The 18866-nt window shown below is 54.4% G+C and overlaps 7 protein-coding genes across 7 annotated transcripts; 4 read left to right on the forward strand and 3 right to left on the reverse strand.

The window, feature by feature from the left end:
• Positions 1 to 519: 519 nt before the first annotated feature.
• On the forward strand, positions 520 to 2233 carry J7T55_003977 (serine threonine-protein phosphatase pp-z; the record flags this gene model as incomplete). Its single annotated transcript, XM_053144641.1, has 3 exons — positions 520 to 1935; positions 1995 to 2147; positions 2204 to 2233. The coding sequence occupies 3 exons, from the start codon at positions 520 to 522 to the stop codon at positions 2231 to 2233; spliced, it is 1599 nt and encodes a 532-aa protein (XP_052992478.1).
• A 1239-nt stretch (positions 2234 to 3472) lies between these two features.
• J7T55_003978 (uncharacterized protein) lies at positions 3473 to 4468 on the reverse strand (the record flags this gene model as incomplete). The annotated part of the gene is made up of 1 exon (XM_053144642.1): positions 3473 to 4468. The coding sequence occupies one exon, from the start codon at positions 4466 to 4468 to the stop codon at positions 3473 to 3475; it is 996 nt and encodes a 331-aa protein (XP_052992479.1).
• Positions 4469 to 4549: 81 nt separating this feature from the next.
• Positions 4550 to 8005, reverse strand: J7T55_003979 (uncharacterized protein; the record flags this gene model as incomplete). The annotated part of the gene is made up of 1 exon (XM_053144643.1): positions 4550 to 8005. The coding sequence occupies one exon, from the start codon at positions 8003 to 8005 to the stop codon at positions 4550 to 4552; it is 3456 nt and encodes a 1151-aa protein (XP_052992480.1).
• A 2040-nt stretch (positions 8006 to 10045) lies between these two features.
• On the forward strand, positions 10046 to 11300 carry J7T55_003980 (sphingolipid long chain base-responsive protein LSP1; the record flags this gene model as incomplete). Its single annotated transcript, XM_053144644.1, has 4 exons — positions 10046 to 10102; positions 10163 to 10223; positions 10293 to 10426; positions 10485 to 11300. The coding sequence occupies 4 exons, from the start codon at positions 10046 to 10048 to the stop codon at positions 11298 to 11300; spliced, it is 1068 nt and encodes a 355-aa protein (XP_052992481.1).
• Positions 11301 to 12320: 1020 nt separating this feature from the next.
• On the reverse strand, positions 12321 to 12730 carry J7T55_003981 (lsm domain-containing protein; the record flags this gene model as incomplete). The annotated part of the gene is made up of 2 exons (XM_053144645.1): positions 12321 to 12527; positions 12599 to 12730. 2 exons carry the CDS (start codon positions 12728 to 12730, stop codon positions 12321 to 12323), a joined length of 339 nt encoding a protein of 112 aa, XP_052992482.1.
• Positions 12731 to 13261: 531 nt separating this feature from the next.
• J7T55_003982 (uncharacterized protein) lies at positions 13262 to 17143 on the forward strand (the record flags this gene model as incomplete). Its single annotated transcript, XM_053144646.1, has 1 exon — positions 13262 to 17143. One exon carries the CDS (start codon positions 13262 to 13264, stop codon positions 17141 to 17143), a length of 3882 nt encoding a protein of 1293 aa, XP_052992483.1.
• Positions 17144 to 17654: 511 nt separating this feature from the next.
• Positions 17655 to 18522, forward strand: J7T55_003983 (ATP synthase subunit g; the record flags this gene model as incomplete). The annotated part of the gene is made up of 3 exons (XM_053144648.1): positions 17655 to 17937; positions 18062 to 18146; positions 18255 to 18522. 3 exons carry the CDS (start codon positions 17655 to 17657, stop codon positions 18520 to 18522), a joined length of 636 nt encoding a protein of 211 aa, XP_052992484.1.
• Positions 18523 to 18866: the final 344 nt, after the last annotated feature.

Here is an 18866-nt window from a genome sequence, read left to right on the forward strand (position 1 = left end):
TCACCTCCGTCGTCATCCGCCCCGCCATTGCCACCTCGCCCTCCATCTTAACTCCGCTTCTCAGAGCAAGGCTGACAATTCTTCGTCTTTCCCGCCCTGCGTCTAGACCACCTCCGCCCTCGCTCTCCACCCTTTAGTCCATTGGGCCTGACCTCATCGCCCGCGAAACATCGGCACCTGCTCGTGAACCCTGCTCTCCACCCTCGACCCATCCTTCCACTTCGACACGAACTTCCCACGATCCTCGTGCCAATCATCAAACACGGAGTCCATACAGGGCCGACCACGTCCCATCACCGCCACGCGTCTTGTGGCTGTACTCGTCAGACTCTACCATCCTCCCTAGCACCACGTCGCGCATAGCGGGCTCACACAAACACTTCCTTCCAACGGCGAAGACGGGTGCAGCGACAGGCTATCGTGGCATTGTCAACTAGACCACATACCTCCAACGCGCACACCGTTTAGCCTGCCGGACTTCTGACCTCCCAATCTAGACCGACCAAGGCCACACACGCAATGGGTAACCAGCCATCAAAGGACGGTACCAGCACACCGAGGCCCAACAGCTCTGCCGGCGCGGGCGACCGCAGCCCGGACGGCTTGCAGTCATACCCCTCCTTCAGCAAGTCAGACACTAAGGACTCGACGAGGTCCTTCAAGACCCTCAGGTCCAAGATTCCAGGTTCCTCGGCCAAGACCGACAGCCCGCGTAACTCCGCGCTGTTATCTAATGGCGACGCCGGCGACAAGTCTGATGTTGGGTCGGTCAAGTCAGGCCGAAGCGGGCGCTTTTCTCGCAGCAGATCCTCCGATCCTGCCGTGTCTCCGACTTCCCCCTCGTCGATCGATACCGGCGTGACATCTCCGCTAGACGATGCGCAACCCCCGCCGTCCCCTATACAGTCCGGATCTGGCATGTCGGGCAAACATGATGTCAGCGCTGCCCAAGCATCTGGCGAGGTTGATCACGTGTCCGACGCGCCTCCCTCAGGGGTGCCGGATCCGAATGGGGAGGCACAACAACCAGGCCAGTCGATACTGGTCAGGCGCGACAACTCCGTCAACCCTATCCACGGAGGCACGTCGTCGAGTCAAGATCCCGCTGGAGGTGTGGCCATGAGTGAGATCAAAGATATCGACTTGGATGATTTCATCAAGCGCCTACTAGATGCCGGATATGCTGGCAAGGTGACCAAGAGTGTCTGCTTGAAGAACGCAGAGATCGTGGCTATTTGCCAGCGTGCCAGAGAAGTGCTTCTGGCCCAGCCTGCCCTGCTGGAATTAGATGCCCCGGTGAAAATTGTCGGCGACGTTCACGGGCAGTACACGGATCTAATCCGTATGTTCGAGATGTGCGGCTTCCCGCCATCTGCCAATTTCCTCTTCCTAGGTGACTACGTCGACCGAGGTAAGCAATCGCTTGAGACTATTCTCTTGCTGCTCTGCTACAAGTTGAAGTTCCCCGAGAACTTCTTTCTTCTTCGCGGCAATCATGAGTGCGCCAACGTCACGCGTGTCTACGGTTTCTACGACGAGTGCAAGCGCAGATGTAACGTCAAGATCTGGAAGACGTTCATTGACACATTTAACACCCTTCCCATTGCTGCTATTGTCGCAGGGAAGATCTTCTGCGTGCATGGCGGTCTGTCGCCTGCGCTTAGGGACATGGACGACATCCGAAACATTGCTCGACCAACCGACGTACCCGACTACGGGCTGCTGAACGACCTACTGTGGTCTGACCCAGCTGATATGGATGCGGACTGGGAAGCGAATGAAAGAGGTGTTAGCTACTGCTTTGGAAAGAAGGTCATCACAGACTTCCTCACGACACATGACTTCGACCTCGTTTGCCGTGCACACATGGTTGTCGAAGATGGGTACGAGTTTTTCACGGACAGAGTGCTAGTCACTGTATTCAGCGCGCCAAACGTAAGACATGGTCCTATTAAGTCAGTTCTACTCCGTGCGCTTATGCTGACTTTCTATAGTATTGCGGCGAATTCGACAACTGGGGCGCTGTTATGTCAGTCTCTTCTGAATTGTTGTGTAGTTTTGAGCTTCTGAAGCCCCTAGACTCCAATGCATTAAAGAGCCATATCAAGAAGGGTCGGAACAAAAGACAGCAAATGCTGAACAGTCCGGTAGGTCGTCACTTTCCACGACAGTTATTACTTTCTCATGCTAACACTACTCGCAGCCTGCAAACGTGTATCCCCAGAGTGTCTAGCGGCAACGACCAACGAGACGGCATACAAATTAAATGACAAGATCGTCTTTATATACGACAAATGTCAAACATACCATTTCCATTCGCGCCGGTAGAAGGCTAGAAGGAGAAACAGTCGACCATCGCATCGCATAAGGCGAGCAAGACGTTTCAAATGCAACCAGGCTAGAACGAGAAGGAGAACATGAAGGACAACCGGGGTCAACAGCGGCCGGAAGGATCAAAGGCGGCAGCTAGCGGTTCCAGGTCAACTCGATGCTATGAACGCGTCAGGTACCCAAGGACGACTACAGCCCCGCAGCAAGTCTGGGCGGGAAGACAAGCACAATTGGTCGTGGATATTCATAAGGTCAAGATCTCGTGAAAGAGGTCAGACTCGGAGGCTTCGGCTATCCACGGACTAGTGAGGCCCTTCGCGCGGCAAATCCCTTCTAAGGTGGCATAAGACGGGCGCATGTTAATCAGGTGCATGGACATGAATCAGATGGGGCACGTTGACTGTCTGTGCCTATAACTGTCGAAGGCGGTGGTAGAAGAGAGTAGTGTGTGACTGGATGCAGAGCTAGGCGTTTTGGTCAGGGTACGACGTTTCTATGTGACGGGATGTGTGTAAGATGGGTGACGATTCTCCTGAGTATGGGTACACATGTATTTTCTCCCCCAATGGAAGCTCTACACGACAAGGAGACTTATTGAGGTCACCTTGGCTATGACAGCACTCGGTTTTTAAGGTGTTGATGTGTGCGCGAATATCAAGATATGGGTTTTATTAGACTACTTGCTGTGTCTTCTGTGATGAGATACTTACACAAGAACTTTTCGGTGGTGCAAAACGACCGCGAAGCGAGGATGACTGTTGTGACACACCTCCCTTTTTCTTTCCTACGACTGGAGCGTCAAACGCGTCCTTGGGCCACCACAGCGTCTCAGGTTAGGCCATTTAGGTTCCAGGCAGACGGATGATGGGCTTGTATCATTGTGAAAGCACAGCATTGTCGATGGGATTGAGCTATGGGTATATTACGCATGGTTTGCTTCTAGTACTATGAGGAACCTACTTCGGCGACCCTCTCGCCTTGCTTGACGCGAGTCCTTTTGTTCCAACAAATGTCCGACACACCTTTTTCGTTGTCTTCATCCTGTCCTTTCATGAGAGCTTGGCTGCAAGTCAAGCATCTCCTAATGGTGTTGTCTTGGTTGAATAGGCTTCTAGTCCTTCTCAAGCCCCTGCTTGGCTTGTTACCTAGCTAACGGGTGCTGACGCCTCTTGGGTCGACGCACAAAGACGTCGTCGTCCTCATCCTCGTCAATATCCATGTCTGGTTGCCCTTGCACTTTTGTTTCTGCCTCGTCCATTCCAGGGTATCCCTCTTGCTCTGAATCGTCCTCGTCTTTCTCGTTTGCATCCGCTATTGCCTCAGCAAGAGTGAGTCTATCGCGAGTGGCATCCGCATTTCGCTGGTCCGAAGCCCTGAATTCATCCAGCATACGCTTGATCTTGGCTTGATCACGATCGGTAGCCATCAGCTCCGCTTTCAAGCGAACCCAAAAGTCACCCAGGGAGGAGGGGTTGCGGAGCTTCAACCAGTCGCTAAGGACAGTGCCATTGTGTGCAGCTTTGAGTAGGCCTCTGCGCAGGGCCTTGTAGTGTGTTCCGGCGTATGATTGCAACTCCGTCGAGGGTTCAAACACTTCGCGATCGCCCTTCACCTCTCGGGCCAATAGTTCCTCGTTGATAACCTCCCTATCGGCCACCTCGACCTGATCAATGCCATGTCTGGGTATTGCCTCATTGGTGTCGTCGTAGTAATTTGTGCCTTGCTGCTGTGAAGAAGGAAGTTCAGCTAGCAGACGTGTGATTTTCGCCTGATCACGCTCCTCCGGGGCGACTAATTCTGCTTTCAGACGGACGTAGAACTCGCCCGCACGATCATAGGATTTCCGGCGAAGCAACCATTCCGGAAGAGGATCATTGCTTCTCGCAGCCTGGAGCAAGCCCCGTCGCAGACCCTCATCATACTTATGTCTGTTGACTAAGGTCTCTGTCGAAGGACGTGGATCATTTCTGACGCCTTTCTGCTTCGCCAATTGTCTCCTAGAACTCTTCTTGGCTTCCAATCCTCTCGTGCTTTCGCCATACGTATTGATTTCAGTGTCTGGGGTTTCTGGGATATTCTTGGCCACAGACTTTTCAGCGCGATTTTCAGTGCATTTGGAAAACGATTCTTCCACCATATCTTGCGTCTCACCGCTACTGCCCAGCACTGAGTTGCCGAACCCCTTCAGCTTGCGCCGAGCACGCTTCATGGTGAAGTCCTACTCCTCCAGATCGCGGTACCTAGCCGGCCTCTGCCTCTTGCGTTGCGACCGGTCGATCGGGCTACTGCCATCCGCGGTTTCTCCGCGGGTGAAGCTGTCTTCGTGCTCAAAGTCCGCCATTTCCTCATCTGAGTCCGGAATATCTCTCCTTGTGCGCCTTCTCAAACTGGGACTGTGCTGACTGCCCCCTGATCTAGGGACATGGACCTTGAATTCAGATTCGGAGTCGTTACCATCGAGTTGTTTCCGACGCTTGCCACGCCCGGCACGGCTACTAGGTGTGCCGAGGATTGCGTGCGTCGTCATCGTAGGCGCGGCCTCAATGATGGAAGCCGCAGTGCCATTGCTAGATGATTCGTCTGTTCCGTCCAAGGCAAATGCTGCAGTCGTCGTTGTGGACTCGACATTTGTTGCGGTGCGACGTCCACCGCGGCCACCGCCTCGCTGACGCCCACGCGAACCTCTGCCTCTAACACGTCCGCCTCTAGTGGCACGAGCAGGTGGCGGATCGTCGGGGTCGAGTTCATGCGAGGCGTGCCTCTTTCGCTTGCGTCCACCCCGCGCTCCCAAAGTAGTGCCGCCTCTCCTAGGTCTATACGAACGCCCCGGTCGAAAGTCCCCATCATCTTCGTTGTCTTGTTCATCTACGGCGACGGGCTCAATCGATGACACCTCGTCGTCCTCATCCAAGGAGGCTCTAGGTGCTTTCTTAGTCCCGGTGGTAGTGATCTTGAGGCTGCCTCTGCCTCTGCCTCGTCCACCACGGCCGCGGCCACCTCGACCTCTAACACTGCCGCCGCGCTTTGGTCGGTTTTCTTCATCCTTCGAGTCAAGGAGCTTCTTGGTGAGATTGGGGAAATTTTCTCCGTAGTTGAAGAACAGCTCCTCACCCGCCTTGATGTCGCGCTGCGCCTTGAACTTGATGCGGTAATCGCCATTCACAAACAAAATTTGGGGCACAATATTGACCAACTTCTTTCCTACCTTGTCGTACTCGGAAGCATGATTGATGTAGCGGCTGAGATTGCCATAAATGGCTGCGTCGACCCAGATGCCCTCGTAGTCCAGCAGGGTGAACAAGTAGCTACTGTGCTTAGAGTCGTCAAAGACGTCGCCGCGTCTTGCCTCTCGCCGGACACCCTCGTCGTGTGAGATCAATTCGCCAAGATACTCGATAACAAACTCATCCTGGGCAATGTCTTCGGCGGTAAATAGGCCATATCCGCAGCCCTCAATTTGAGACTCACCCAGCAAGACAGTCTTGGAAAGACCACGCTGGAGAGACACGTTTTGGCAGCCATATGAGTGCAGCTCTGTATCGTGGGCATTCTTGGGGTCTGCCCGTTCGAAAGCGCCACAACCTTGACAGAGCACGGGGTCGCACTCCCTGTTGAGCTGAACACAGATACAAGGCTTGCCTTCTTTCTTCGATTGCAGGCAAGTCTTGCCCTCAGCTTTGCAAGCGCAGCCTGTAAACTTGTAGGCACAGTTCTCGGCTGTGCAACGGCAAAAGCGTTCACATAGAAGCTTCGCATCAACACATGGGCAACCCTTGCCACAGGGTCCGCTGTGGGTACAAGGGTCTTTGACTTCGCGGCGGGTGAATTCGTGAGCATTGAGGTGGTCTTGCCAGTCCTGCCTGAGTTCCTTTCGGTGACGGTCGTACCAAGCCAAAGGTTTGACCTTTGGTGGATCAGTATCAGGACTCGCAAGCTCGTAAAGAGACTCGTATTTGTCCAAGTCAAGCTGGAGCTGTTTCCTGTACACATCCCAACATGGCCGTCCCAGTAATGTTGAAACAAGGCAAGGCAAATTCGAACAAAGTCTTGGACTGGCGGCCGAAGCAGCATAGAGACCTCGGAGGAGTGCGACCTCATCGTCAGACCAGGGGTCCACGTCAGCATTGATGTTGCCGGATCTGTAGTCCTGCCAGCATAGATTTCGGCAACGAGCCGGTGACCCTTGTGCAGAGGCATCCGAGTCCCGCAGGTGTTTAGCCAAGTTCTGCCTCATCAAGCCACCGAATCTCCCTATCAAATCGACACCAAGTGATCGCCGCTGGTTGTCGCGGTCATATTCACCATGCTCACAGGAGTGCGAATAGCAGTATAAGCAGCCCAGAATGGTGTAGGTCAGCAAATTGCTCTCGACCATTTCCAAGAGCCGTTCAGCCGCCTTTGATTTAGCCTCAGGCTTCTCGTCTTTGACCAGCTTTTTGGTCTCGACAACGGCCTCCACCGTTTCGTCATGAGCGAGCACGTCTTTCAGCGTAAGTTCGGTGTGTTTCCATAGGTGGTTGAAAGCTTCCGTGAACATTTTCGCAGTCTTGGTGGCGCGTGGTGAGCTCACGTCTTCGAGTCTGTGGATGATGCTATTCTTTTGCTGTGGCGTCATTTTGTCATTGTGCTCAGAATGTGTGGCCATGTAGCGGACGAGGGTGGACTTGCTGCAGTTGTCCAGGCCCAGTTTTGCGATCCACCGGTCAATGTAAAGGGAGATCTCGGCAGCTATTTCTTCCCGGAGTCGCTTTCTCATCTTGTCGCCCCTATTGAGAGAAGTAACGTTGAAACCGGACTGGGCGTCCATCGCCTCGAGCTCCTTGATCCAGCGAGTGTATCGCTCTTCTTCGTTGTCCTTCATGTCACGGAGATGAGGAATGAATTTCAACATTGTGTTCGGAGTCAAGATATTCCTCGAGATCTCCACATGATGGAACTTGTATTGCGGGACTCGTGGCTTGTCAGATTTGATGCAGACGACCTCGTAAGCCATCCTCTTCCTCCCCGAGTTGGCACGAGCCGTATCCTTCGAGCCATGTGTCTTGAGATGGACTTTCATGGTGCCCTCTTGCGAGGTCTCATATGGCAGCACAGACAATCTGAGGTCGGCCAGATACGCAGTAGAGCTCACGTGTCGTCGCCCTGGGGTCTTCTGTGCGGCGGCAGTCCGCAGGTTGTAGTTGACCAGCTTGGCGTGGTTCCAATCAAGCTCCTTCGATAAGTCGAAAAGAGCGTGCTCGATCCTGTCCACATTCCAATCGTCCCTGCGGGGAGTCTGGAACGAAGGGCTGCTCTCGACCGCCTGATGAGACAGCGCATCTCTGCTTGGCTGTGGTGTGGTACTGCGAGGAGCCATTCTGAGAACTGGGTTTGGAGTCAGCTGGATTGGCGAAGCCTTGCTGACCCTGTGGGCCCGAGCAGATGAGGATTCGGACTTGGTGGGCTTGGATGGGGTTGTGTTCATTTGGCCCCTTGGACGAGACCCCGATGGCTCGCTTGAGCGCGAAGTTGGTCGTGGATTGGCATGGCCATGAGAAGGCAATGAATCCTGGAGTTGGAAACGGCTCTCTGAGAATTTAATCTGCGGCGAGGCGTTCGCTCCGATGCGCTTCGTTGGTTCATGACTGGTTGCCATGTCGGCATCGCTGTCACCGGTGAGGTCGATGAGATCCATTAGGGCGGCTTCAGCCAAATTCAATCACTACGTAGAGAGATACTCGGATTTGGTCATGATCGTCGAAGTCGCGGATGGCGTAGCGGTCGGCCGGGCCAATGATGAGTAGCCTCAAGATCGTGATTCTGCAAGCATGGGCCTAAGACTAAGAGCACAGCCGCTTGGGGTCTGTTGACAAGATTTTGCCGGTTTCCAAACTCAGAGAAACGGGGCTGCTCCAATTCTAGGGTTTGCGAGTCCAAGGGTAGATGGTAGTGCTACCGAGAACGGTGATTTCAGATGTTTTTGGGCGGAGCAGGGACAACAAGGCTGTAGTCTCGGGTCTGTTGGGGGATATATCGCAGGCCAGATGGAGCTGTTAAATACGATCCAAGCTCGCTAGACTGATGGATCTCGAGTCGCGAACAGCTCAGACGTCGATCTGCTGTCTAAGCCAGCAGACTAGTGAAGGCTCCGGCGTGACTGGAGGATCGATTCCTGGTGCTTGGGAGTGAGGAGTGAGGAGTGAGGACTGGAGACTGAGGATGTGGAGATGGCAAGAAAAATGGAAGGCTCGTATTGCAAACGCGTAAGAGCTTTGGCCCGATGTTGGAATTGGATGAAAGAGTCCAAGCCTGCTGCAGTGGAAGCTTCAATTACTTGGATCTTGAGGATGACTTCAAAGAGAGTAGGACTGTTGGTACATGTTGAGAGTGGTTTGGAGGATGCAGTCCTCCTCTAACGCGGTCAAGTCGCGTTCAGGTGTGTGGATGCAGGTGCGGTGCAGGTGAGATTAATCGACGTTGCCATACGCGTGCACCTGCAACTGCTCAGCGGGAAGGCTCCGAATGGAAGGAGCTGTTCATGGCATGGGTAGGGGTTGCAGGGTGTCCACCTTCAGTGGGACAGTCAGTTACATTACTGTGCAACAGGGTTCAGGGCAAACCTCGAAAACCCTGTGCCTCTTTACACCTGTTCGACCGTCAACTTTTCATAGAGTAAATATATGCACTACACAGGTATCTACTAGATCGCCCGGGCAGATTATTATAGAGAAGGGGACGGGCTTAATTGTCTAACTTCTTTATTTTCGGTTCTCTAGGTTACCTGTATGTAGTGGTGTCAGAACATGGATGTAAGCCTAAGCCTTGCGCATCCACAGAGTTGATATTCTGCCCGATGGGTTCTGTACTTCCACGTGGGTTGTGTGTAAATGAAGAGCTTGTTCACGAACATCGGGAATACGAAATGCTTTACAAGCGCAGGTGTGGAGCGGCGTTTGTAAACAAACCGGAATTCACGATATCTAGCAATGTTATCATTTCCTCTAGATCTGTCTATTGGCGAGACTTGTCCAGGAACGGAATCAGTCATCAACGGCAAGTGCACGGATTGAGCTAGATAGACTGCCGTTTCAATTTTCTTCAAACAGTTTGGAATTCCTACGGCCTAGTGTGAACGCACAATCATATCATCATCATCTCAAGCACTGGCACTGATGACTTGGTGGATGAAACATTCTGTGCTCAGCAAAATGTACAGACAGATACAGCCCAGACAGAAAGATCAACCCAGCCTGGCCGATCCTAAACAGGCGGTGGTGCACGGTTTCGAACTGCCAGCGCCACATTGCGAACGGGGCTTTCCCAAAAGAGCGCTAAAACCATCCCTTAGCATCCTCTAGCATCCCTTAGCTCTGCCACTCAGTCCGGATATGACGTCGCCCGTCTCTCTCTCTCTCGGGCTCTCAGGGGTCTTCAGCTTTGCCATTGTCCGCGAACGAATTGCCATCTCGGCCTCGACCTCCTGACCGATCTTCGCCTTCGTCCCCTTCACCTCCACTATTTACACCCGACGCTCCCCCAGTTTCTGTCCAACCCCCTGCTCTGTTATCATCACAATTGTATCTCCTTCCGGACGGCCCACCTGGACTTACAAGCCTCACCACGAGATATCTCGTGAGACCAATCATCAACATCCATTTCCACCACTTGTCCTTGACCCACTTACGTCTTCCAGCAACAAACCCCTCCCTTATTGATACAATCAGAACCGCTCAACATGCATCGCACCTATTCTATGCGCCAGACGAGGGCGCCAACTGCCTCTCAGATTCAGGTGAGTCCCAAGCTGGCCGCGCCACCCGGAGAGAATATAGCCTGATTGCTGCGTTGCCAGAATCCTCCCCCACCGACCTCGTCCACAAAGTCAGGCCGTCTCTTCGGCCGCGGCGGCTTCGGTACGTTCCAATCTTCATCAATTGCAATCGATGTGCATGAAAAGAGACCTCAGTTAACAGGCTGAATAGGTCATGCTCTTCGAGGAAAGACCGCGGGCGCCTTCGGCCCGGACCTAGCTAAGAAGCTGTCGCAACTGGTCAAGATGGAGAAGAACGTCATGCGCAGCCTGGAAACAGTGGCAAAGGAGCGAATGGAGGTTGCTGTACGTCTTAAACCAGCCTGGCCCACATCCCGAGTGCTTCTAACTTTGGAGATTGTAGCAACAACTCTCTATTTGGGGCGAGGCTTGCGACGAGGATGTCTCAGACGTCACGGACAAGCTTGGTGTCCTAATCTACGAAATCGGCGAGCTCGAGGACCAGTATGTCGATCGTTACGATCAGTACCGCGTGACCATCAAGAGCATCCGGAACATCGAGGCCTCGGTGCAGCCGAGTAGAGATCGCAAGCAGAAGATCACCGACCAGATCGCGCAACTGAAATATAAAGAGCCCAACTCCCCCAAGATTGTCGTTCTCGAGCAAGAACTCGTCCGCGCCGAAGCAGAGTCTCTGGTCGCCGAAGCGCAGCTGTCCAACATTACTCGGGAGAAGATCAAGGCTGCATACACTTATCAGTTTGACGCCCTGCGGGAGCACTGTGAAAAAGTGGCTATCATTGCTGGGTACGGCAAGCATCTGCTGGAGCTCATCGACGACACACCCGTGACACCCGGAGAGACACGTGCCGCCTACGACGGATACGAGGCCAGCAAGGCCATCATCCAGGACTGCGAGGACGCCCTGACAAACTGGGTCACTCAGAAGGCCGCCGTCTCCTCCAAGCTGTCGACCCGTGCGCGGACGCTGTCCACCCGCCGTCGCAACAACATCAAAGCCAGGTCGGAGGGCCACGATTTGTCGCACCAGGACGCCCCGCTTAATGACCGGGACTCCTGGGTCCCAGCCGGACAGCATAAGGGCGAATACGACGATGAGGACGAGGACGAGGAAGAGGAGGACGACGACTTGGTGGAAAGCGAGAACGGATTGAACGGCGAGCACCGTGGGCGCACACAGGAGGCTGTTGCTGCTTGATCTAGCTGACATGATTCGGTCAGGAGTAAATCTATAGTGTAATGTTTATAATGACGCTACTTACTAATTGTCATGGCAACTCGAGCTGCGGTTTCGAAGGCTCGTGGTTTTCGACTTGGAATATACGCGTGGAAAGGCGCTTGGAAAACACAGGGCTGCAGGCGGAAAATCACGGGTGGGGCGTGGTTCTGGTTCACTTCATAACTGCTTTGATATCAATTCCAAGCGCAAACGCAAGTCTTTTCCGATATCGAGAATGAACACGCCTTCTCACTTTACCAACGCTTGAGTCCAGATGTCTAGCTTCCACTTTGAAGACGTAAGAAAAGCATGTGACTATTTGGTTGCCCATGAAATTATGTCGTCCACATTGATCGGGGGCTTGAGATATACACATGGAGCTACCTATGACCTGGCACACGCAAGTCCATCCTCATAACTCCATGCTCAAGGTGAGTCCCTGTCATCCACTACTCTCGGCCAACCTCTTTCAGCCAAATGCTTGTCTCTCGGCTCGAAGGGAAAAGGGCGGAGATCGGCAGTTAAAGATACCAATTGGTAGATAGGCGGTAGACAGTACCGCCGTTTTTCATCTGCCTCAGTTGAAAATTCCGAGAGAGTCTCACTGCAGAGCCTGCAGGTGCGGCTGAGGAATGAGATATCCGGAAGAACTCGAGGGTCTGAGCCTGGGCGTCGCTTCTGGAAATCGGGGCTACTGCTCCCATTTGTTGCCAACAGCACGGTTCATGGTCGTCCCCACGCTTCTCATGGAACTGTGCTGAACGGACAGATTTATAAAGAAATACTGCCTGGTTCACGCCACTGGCTATCGCGGCATTCCATGACCCGCGCGTGCCGGTGAGATGTACAGCTGCCTTCTCGTTTGGGTGTCCCCGTCCTGTGTGTCCATGGTGGATTGGCAAGAGCGGTCGCGTGACGTTGTCGACTGTTCATTATCCGGGCGTTTGCTCGAGACTAAGATCCTCTGTCGCAGGTTTCTCTTGCGAAGCTGGGCGGCCTTTACTCCTTCTTCACCTGACTGGCAAAGTCCTCCTTCTCGATGCGCGAGATGTGCTCCCCGGGAACGACGACGAGCCCAAGGTAGCGGTGCGTCAACTCCATCTTAATGGTGCTTGCGTCGGCGTTGGCGGCAGCTGCTGCTTTGGCACGCTGTTCGGGCGAGGGCTGGCGGTACTCGTAGGTGTGTGCTAGAACTATATTTCGATCCTAAGGCAGGTCAGCCAATTGACCTCGTCAGAACCGGTAGCCAATTGAATGGGTGAAGACGTGTAACCCACGGGATCGGTGCACTTGAACTCGCCCCAAAACATGCGCTCGTCTGTCGTGTGGATGCGCAGCTTCTTGTTCAGAAGAGACTCGAGGAAGCCTCGCGCTTCATCCTTGTCCATCCTGTCTTCCGAGGCCGCCATGATCCAGTGCTCGGCTCAGCCCTGAGAAGTATGGCTAGGACTAGTGATTGTCGGTCTCTATGATCGCTCAGGGTGCGGAGCTCGTTGAGGTCGGTCCTCGGCAGCCAGGTGGACCCTCCGGGGTCGAGGTCGAAGGGCTGCAGCTCGGAGTGGACCGACGAACGCCTGGAGCTTCTTTTCCGTGACGCTCCCGTCCCGTGACGGGGCGGAGGCTTCGCGAGTGATGACGGCATTTGGTGGGGCGATAAGCCGCTTATCAGGCTGAACGCGCCCAGAGGCGCTTCCTACTCCCCTAGATTCACATACCCGGTAGCCTAGTTGAAAGCAGTCATACCGAGTATTCCGTGACTCTTTTCTTCATCTTGTCGATCGATAGATAGCATTCTAGCAGTGTGCCAGAATCGCAGACATCATGGGAGTCATGACGATCAGCCTATCCTTTCCCACGTAGGCACTTCATACGGATCTGCCTATACCCACTCTCAACTTCTCTCACTACGTCCGATCCGCTGAACCCGAGACGCTGTCGCCATGGGTGTCAACGGTCTTTGGACGGTCGTGCAACCTTGCGCCCGGCCCACAAATCTCGCCACTCTCAATCGCAAGCGACTTGCCGTGGATGCTTCTATCTGGATTTACCAGTTCCTCAAAGCTGTGCGCGATAAGGAGGGCAACGCCCTGCGCAACAGCCACGTCGTCGGTTTCTTCCGGAGGATATGCAAGCTCCTATGGTTCGGCATCAAACCTGTCTTCGTATTCGACGGTGGGGCTCCTGCCTTGAAGCGCGCTACCCTGCAAGGCCGGCGTAGGCGCAGGGAGGGCAGACGCGAAGATGCGGTGCGCACGGCGGGGAAACTGCTTGCTGTGCAGATGCAGAGGATCGCACAGGAGGAAGAGGAGAAGCGCAAGGAGAGCCAGAGGCAAAGGGATGCTAGCCCTCAGGATGGGGTGGCACCCGGCGAGGAGCTTCCCGACATGGAAAACATGGTGTACGCCGACGAGGCCTTTCAGCCGCAGGAGGAACGCAAAAAGGAGAGAAAATTCTTCAGGCAGGATCAGTACCACCTACCGGAACTGGGGACCAGCATCGAAAAAATGGGAAAGCCAGAGGACCCCCGTATCATGAGCGTGGAGGAGCTGGAGGACTACGCGAGACAGTTCCACAACGGTGAGGATGTCAACTTGTACGACTTCAGCAAGATCGATTTTGATGGCGACTTCTTCAAGAGTCTGCCACCCGCAGACCGGTACAATATCCTCAATGCGGCGAGGTTGCGGAGTCGGCTCAGGATGGGACTGAGTAAAGAGCAGCTAGGCATCATGTTTCCAAATCGCATGGACTTCTCGAGGTTCCAGATCGAGCGCGTCCAGGAGCGGAATCGTCTGACGCAGAGACTCATGTTCGAAATGAATATGGGGGGTGACTTGACAGTCACCGGTGGCGGACGAGTTGCTGGAGAGAGGAACCGGGAGTATATCCTCGTGAGGAACGAGAATGCGGATGGTGGCTGGGCACTGGGTGTTGTCAGCACTGAGAAAGACTTGGGCGAAGCCCACAAACCGATTGACGTTGACAAGTTGCACTTCAAGTTCGAAGCCAAGGACGAAGATGCAGATGAAAGCGAGGACGACGACTTTGAGGATGTGCCTATAGAAGGCTTAAATCGTCTACCGAAGGTCAAAAGCCACAAAGTGGGTTTCCAAGATGAAGATCAGAACGTGGAGTCGCTATTCGGGGACGAATACGAAGGCAACAATGATCTATTCGTGGCTCAAGAAAACGAGGATGAACTAGTGGCAGATGAAGATGAAGACGTTGCACGAGCAATTGAGATGTCCCTTCGAAACCAACATGGTACCGACAAAGAGGCGGAAGAGGCGCAAGAAGACGTATTCGAGGACGTGCAGATCCCTGACTGGAAGCAAAAAGCAGTGGAAACGCCAAAACCAATTGCGTCCACAAGCGGTAGCATGGTTGCCCATATCATCAACAACCGGGCAAATGCAGCTGTCGCAAAGAGGAAGCAAAGTGAGGACAGTGATAGTGAGGAAGACCTGCAATCGGCGTTGAGGGCTGCAAGGAAGAAGAAGGCCGCAGTGAAACCAAAATCAATGGAAACGGTCCGACCCAACGTCAAGAATCCTTTCGATGGGCCTTTACCTTTTGAGAAGCTGAATTGGAGGACCTCCTTATTTGAAAAGAAGCCGAAACCCGTGTCCGCGCCCAAACCAGAAGAAAGCATCAAAGACATCTTCGAGTCGGAGGGTGGCTTTCAAATCGAATTGCCTGAGGAGAGATCGAGTGACAAGGCTCGGCCGGCTGGCCCGAAAGAACCAGATCCTCCCGAGGACGATGACTTTGAGGGTGGATTCGAGAAAGAAGCCGGCGGAGAGAAAGCACCGCAACCGTTACCTCCGTGGATGATCAATGACGAATCGGATATCCGGGAGAAAATGCAGAAGCAGCGACTTATCGAGACCGAGGTGAATGAGGAGGACCAGCGATTAGCTGAGGAGGAGGAGCGTCTCCGAATGAAGCGACGGAACGAGGTTGTCGAGATTGAATCATCTGATGACGATGATGATGACATTGAAATTGTCGATGCTCCTCCAGTAAAGTCTGCTTCACTTGGGAGTTCAGACGCGAACGAAGCCCCGAATGCACATACAGGTTTCACAGTCACGTTGCCACCGCCTTCGAAGGATTCTGAAGATCCAACAAAAACAAGTCCGGAAGCAGTGTCAAGAGATGTAATCAGTCAAAACAGCGAGGGCGAGGGCCTTCATGAGGACCAGACGGAGACACCTCTTTCTCTGTCATCTGAGATGGAATTCGAAAATATCGATTTGCCACAAGACAGCCCCCCAGCAGCATCCTCTCCGCAACAAGAGCAGCAGGGAGATGCTGCCGAGGATATGATATTTGAGGATGTTGAGCTGCCGCAAGAGCAACCCAAGATTACCGAGGCGTCATTAACAGCTGAACAGCCAGCTCAGATCGAAGAACTTGGCTTTGGGGAAGTCACGCCTCCAACACCTCCGATTGCTCAGCAGGAAAGAGTCGAAGGAATCGCGCCAATTGTTGACCCGGCTGCAGCAGACGATGATGGCCTATTCTCGGATGGCGAGTACGAGGAGTTCAGCGATCCCGAGGAAGAACAGCTCCTGGCGCAGATGGCTGAGGAGGCCGAAGAACATGCTCGATTCGCAAGTCAGCTGAACAACAAGCCAGCTTACCAGAACCAGGAAGACTACGAGCGGGAGCTACGGGCGTTAAGAAACCAGCAGAAGAAAGATAGGCGTGACGCTGACGAGGTGACACAAATCATGGTGACCGAGTGTCAGGCCCTGCTGCGCTTGTTTGGCATCCCGTATATCACAGCCCCGATGGAAGCTGAAGCTCAGTGCGCCGAGCTGGTACACCTCGGACTCGTCGATGGTATTGTCACTGACGACTCCGACATTTTCCTGTTCGGTGGCACGAGGATCTACAAAAACATGTTCAACAGCAACAAGTTTGTCGAGTGCTACCTGTCTGACGATCTTGAGAAGGAGCTCTCCCTATCCCGTGACCAGCTCATCTCGATAGCTCACCTCCTAGGATCCGACTACACTGAAGGCCTCCCGGGAATCGGCCCTGTCACGGCCGTGGAGATCCTCTCAGAATTTCCAGGGAGGGAAGGCCTGACTGCGTTCAAGGAATGGTGGACTGAGGTGCAGCAGGACCTCAACCGGCCTAAGGAAGCTGACGCACAATCTGCGTTCCGGAAGAAGTTCCGCAAGAGCCAGGCCACCAAGCTCTTCCTGCCCCCGAGCTTTCCCAGCCCGCCTGTCTACGACGCCTACCTGCAGCCTGAGGTTGACAAGAACCCGGAGTCATTCCAATGGGGGGCGCCGGACCTGGAGGGGTTGCGGCGGTTCCTGATGGCGACGATCGGGTGGAGCCCAGAGCGGACGGACGAGGTGCTCGTGCCGGTGATCAGAGATCTGAACCGCAGGGATATGGAAGGCACACAGAGCAACATCACGAGGTACTTCGAGGGAAGTGTGGGCGTTGGTGCCAAGGAGGCCTTTGCGCCTAGGCAAAGACAAGCAGGGAGTAAGAGAATGGCCGCAGCGGTGAATAGGCTGCGAGCCAACGCTGGAGTTGCTGGGACAGAGGCAGACAACTCCGGTGAGGGCACATCGGCCACTCAGGGATCTGAAAAGAATTCTTCGAGGAGCAGCGGCGCAAAGACACGAAAACGCAAGGCTCGTGCCACGGCTGTTGTTGAGAGCGACGGCGACGATGACGCGGATGATAATGATCGTGATGAGGAGTTTGTTGACGATGACAGGCAAGTGACAAATGGCAAGGCTGGCACGCGGAACAGAGGACGGGGAAAAGGAAAAGGGAAAAAGGCAAAGACCTAGGGAAGCATGTTCTGGTATAGGATATGCACATGAAGTTAGATGTATAGGCCTGCTAAGTGTATGAATGTACTTCTACGAAGACATGCCAGTTCATATGTGTAGATGGATGGCAGCAGTCCTAGAAAACCATGATATCAACAACAAGCCTTCACCTCGGGAAAAGGTACGTACTCGCCAGCTGCTTACGTAGCCAGCGGACCCACTGTAGCTCCCAATTAGGCGCCTCTGATTCGCCAAAACCGGCTCCCCGTTCTGTTCCGAGCTCCATTGGAATTTTCGCAAGCACGCACCTCGCCTGGCCCTGACCCAAGTCTGCAGGGTGGCCGGTAATCCAAAAGCTACGCTCTCAACCTCCATCGCCGCGACCTCAATCCGACTCGCTTCCCGCCAATCCGCCGACGAAACGCTCCTTTCTCACCACGACCACCAGGTGGCCCGTCTCTCCCCTCAATTGACCGCTTCGGAACACAGGACTTGACCAGACCAGAAGGGGCCCCACCCGCCGTCCACCATGTCGTCCGCAGTCGTCGCCCGTCCTCTCCTGAGGCAGAACCTCCGCTTCGCAGCCCGCCGCTTCCAGACCACCGACGCCGCCTCCGCGCAGGCGAAGAAGGCCGCCGACGCCACCAAGGAGACCGCCCAGAACATCCAGTCCAAGGCCGCCCAGGGCCTGTCGCGCGTCACCTCCGCCGCCGGGCCCGCGCTCGCCGGAGCCGCCAACGCCGCCAAGGGCGTCACCAGCGCGCTGGGCAAGGTCGGCGGCCGCACGGGGAGATTCGTCGGCTTTGTTGAGCGTATGTCACATCCCCACGTCGGGCAGGAGGAGAGAAGAAAGCTCCCGGATAGGTGATGGGATGGGATGTGATACCGTGGGATGAAATTGGCGCTAACTATTGGTTGTGTTTTCCGTGTCTCCAGGCCAGGTCCCCTTCGTCGTCTACTACAGCAGAGTCGGCCTTGAGCTGAGCAAGCTGGTTTTCCAAGGCCAGAAGATGCAGCCACCGTAAGCTCACTGCCACTGGTCTATCTGTTTGCGAACAAGCTTCACTCAGCGACCGAGCTCTCCCGAGATAAATAGAATGTACAGCTGCTAATTATGTCGATTATGTAGTTCCCTGACCACCGTCCAGAGCTACTTCAACCGCGCGGTCAACGCCGTCAAGAACCCCCAGACGCTGCTGCGGTCCGCCTCCAGCACCGCCGCTAACGCGCCTTCCCCGGCCTCGGCCGTCCAGCAGATCCGGAACCTCTCGAGGGCGCAGCTCGTCGGAGGTGGTGTGCTCCTCGCCGAGGTGCTGGGATTCTTCACCGTTGGCGAGATGGTCGGCCGCTGGAAGTTGATTGGATACCACGGCGAGACCGGCCACGGCCACCACTAGACGTTCTCGGGTTGCACAGGGGAAGAGGGGTGACGAAGTCGTCGACAGGGGTGTTTAAAGTGTGTGAATAGGTGCGAGAAGTCTTGGTACTTCGCAGTGATGGCCTGCAGTAATCGACGTGTTGCAGACGGAGCACGACAGGCTGGGCAAACCTCGTCATGTGTGCGCCTGTGTCTGTGTGTATGTGTGTGTGCGTGTGTGTGTGTGTGCGTGTGGAGATGGGTGGCCATTTTGGCGGTTTCGATGGAGGAACTGGTTGACCTGACCAGCTATAGAGAATCAGGAATAGACGGCGGTTCGGATAACGGGGATCAAGGAAAATGCCTTGACACAACTTCCAAATC

The sequence above is a fragment of the Diaporthe amygdali genome (assembly GCF_026229845.1).
Source record: "Diaporthe amygdali strain CAA958 chromosome Unknown NODE_18_length_871485_cov_64_394520, whole genome shotgun sequence".
Classification (NCBI taxonomy): Eukaryota; Fungi; Ascomycota; class Sordariomycetes; order Diaporthales; family Diaporthaceae; genus Diaporthe; species Diaporthe amygdali.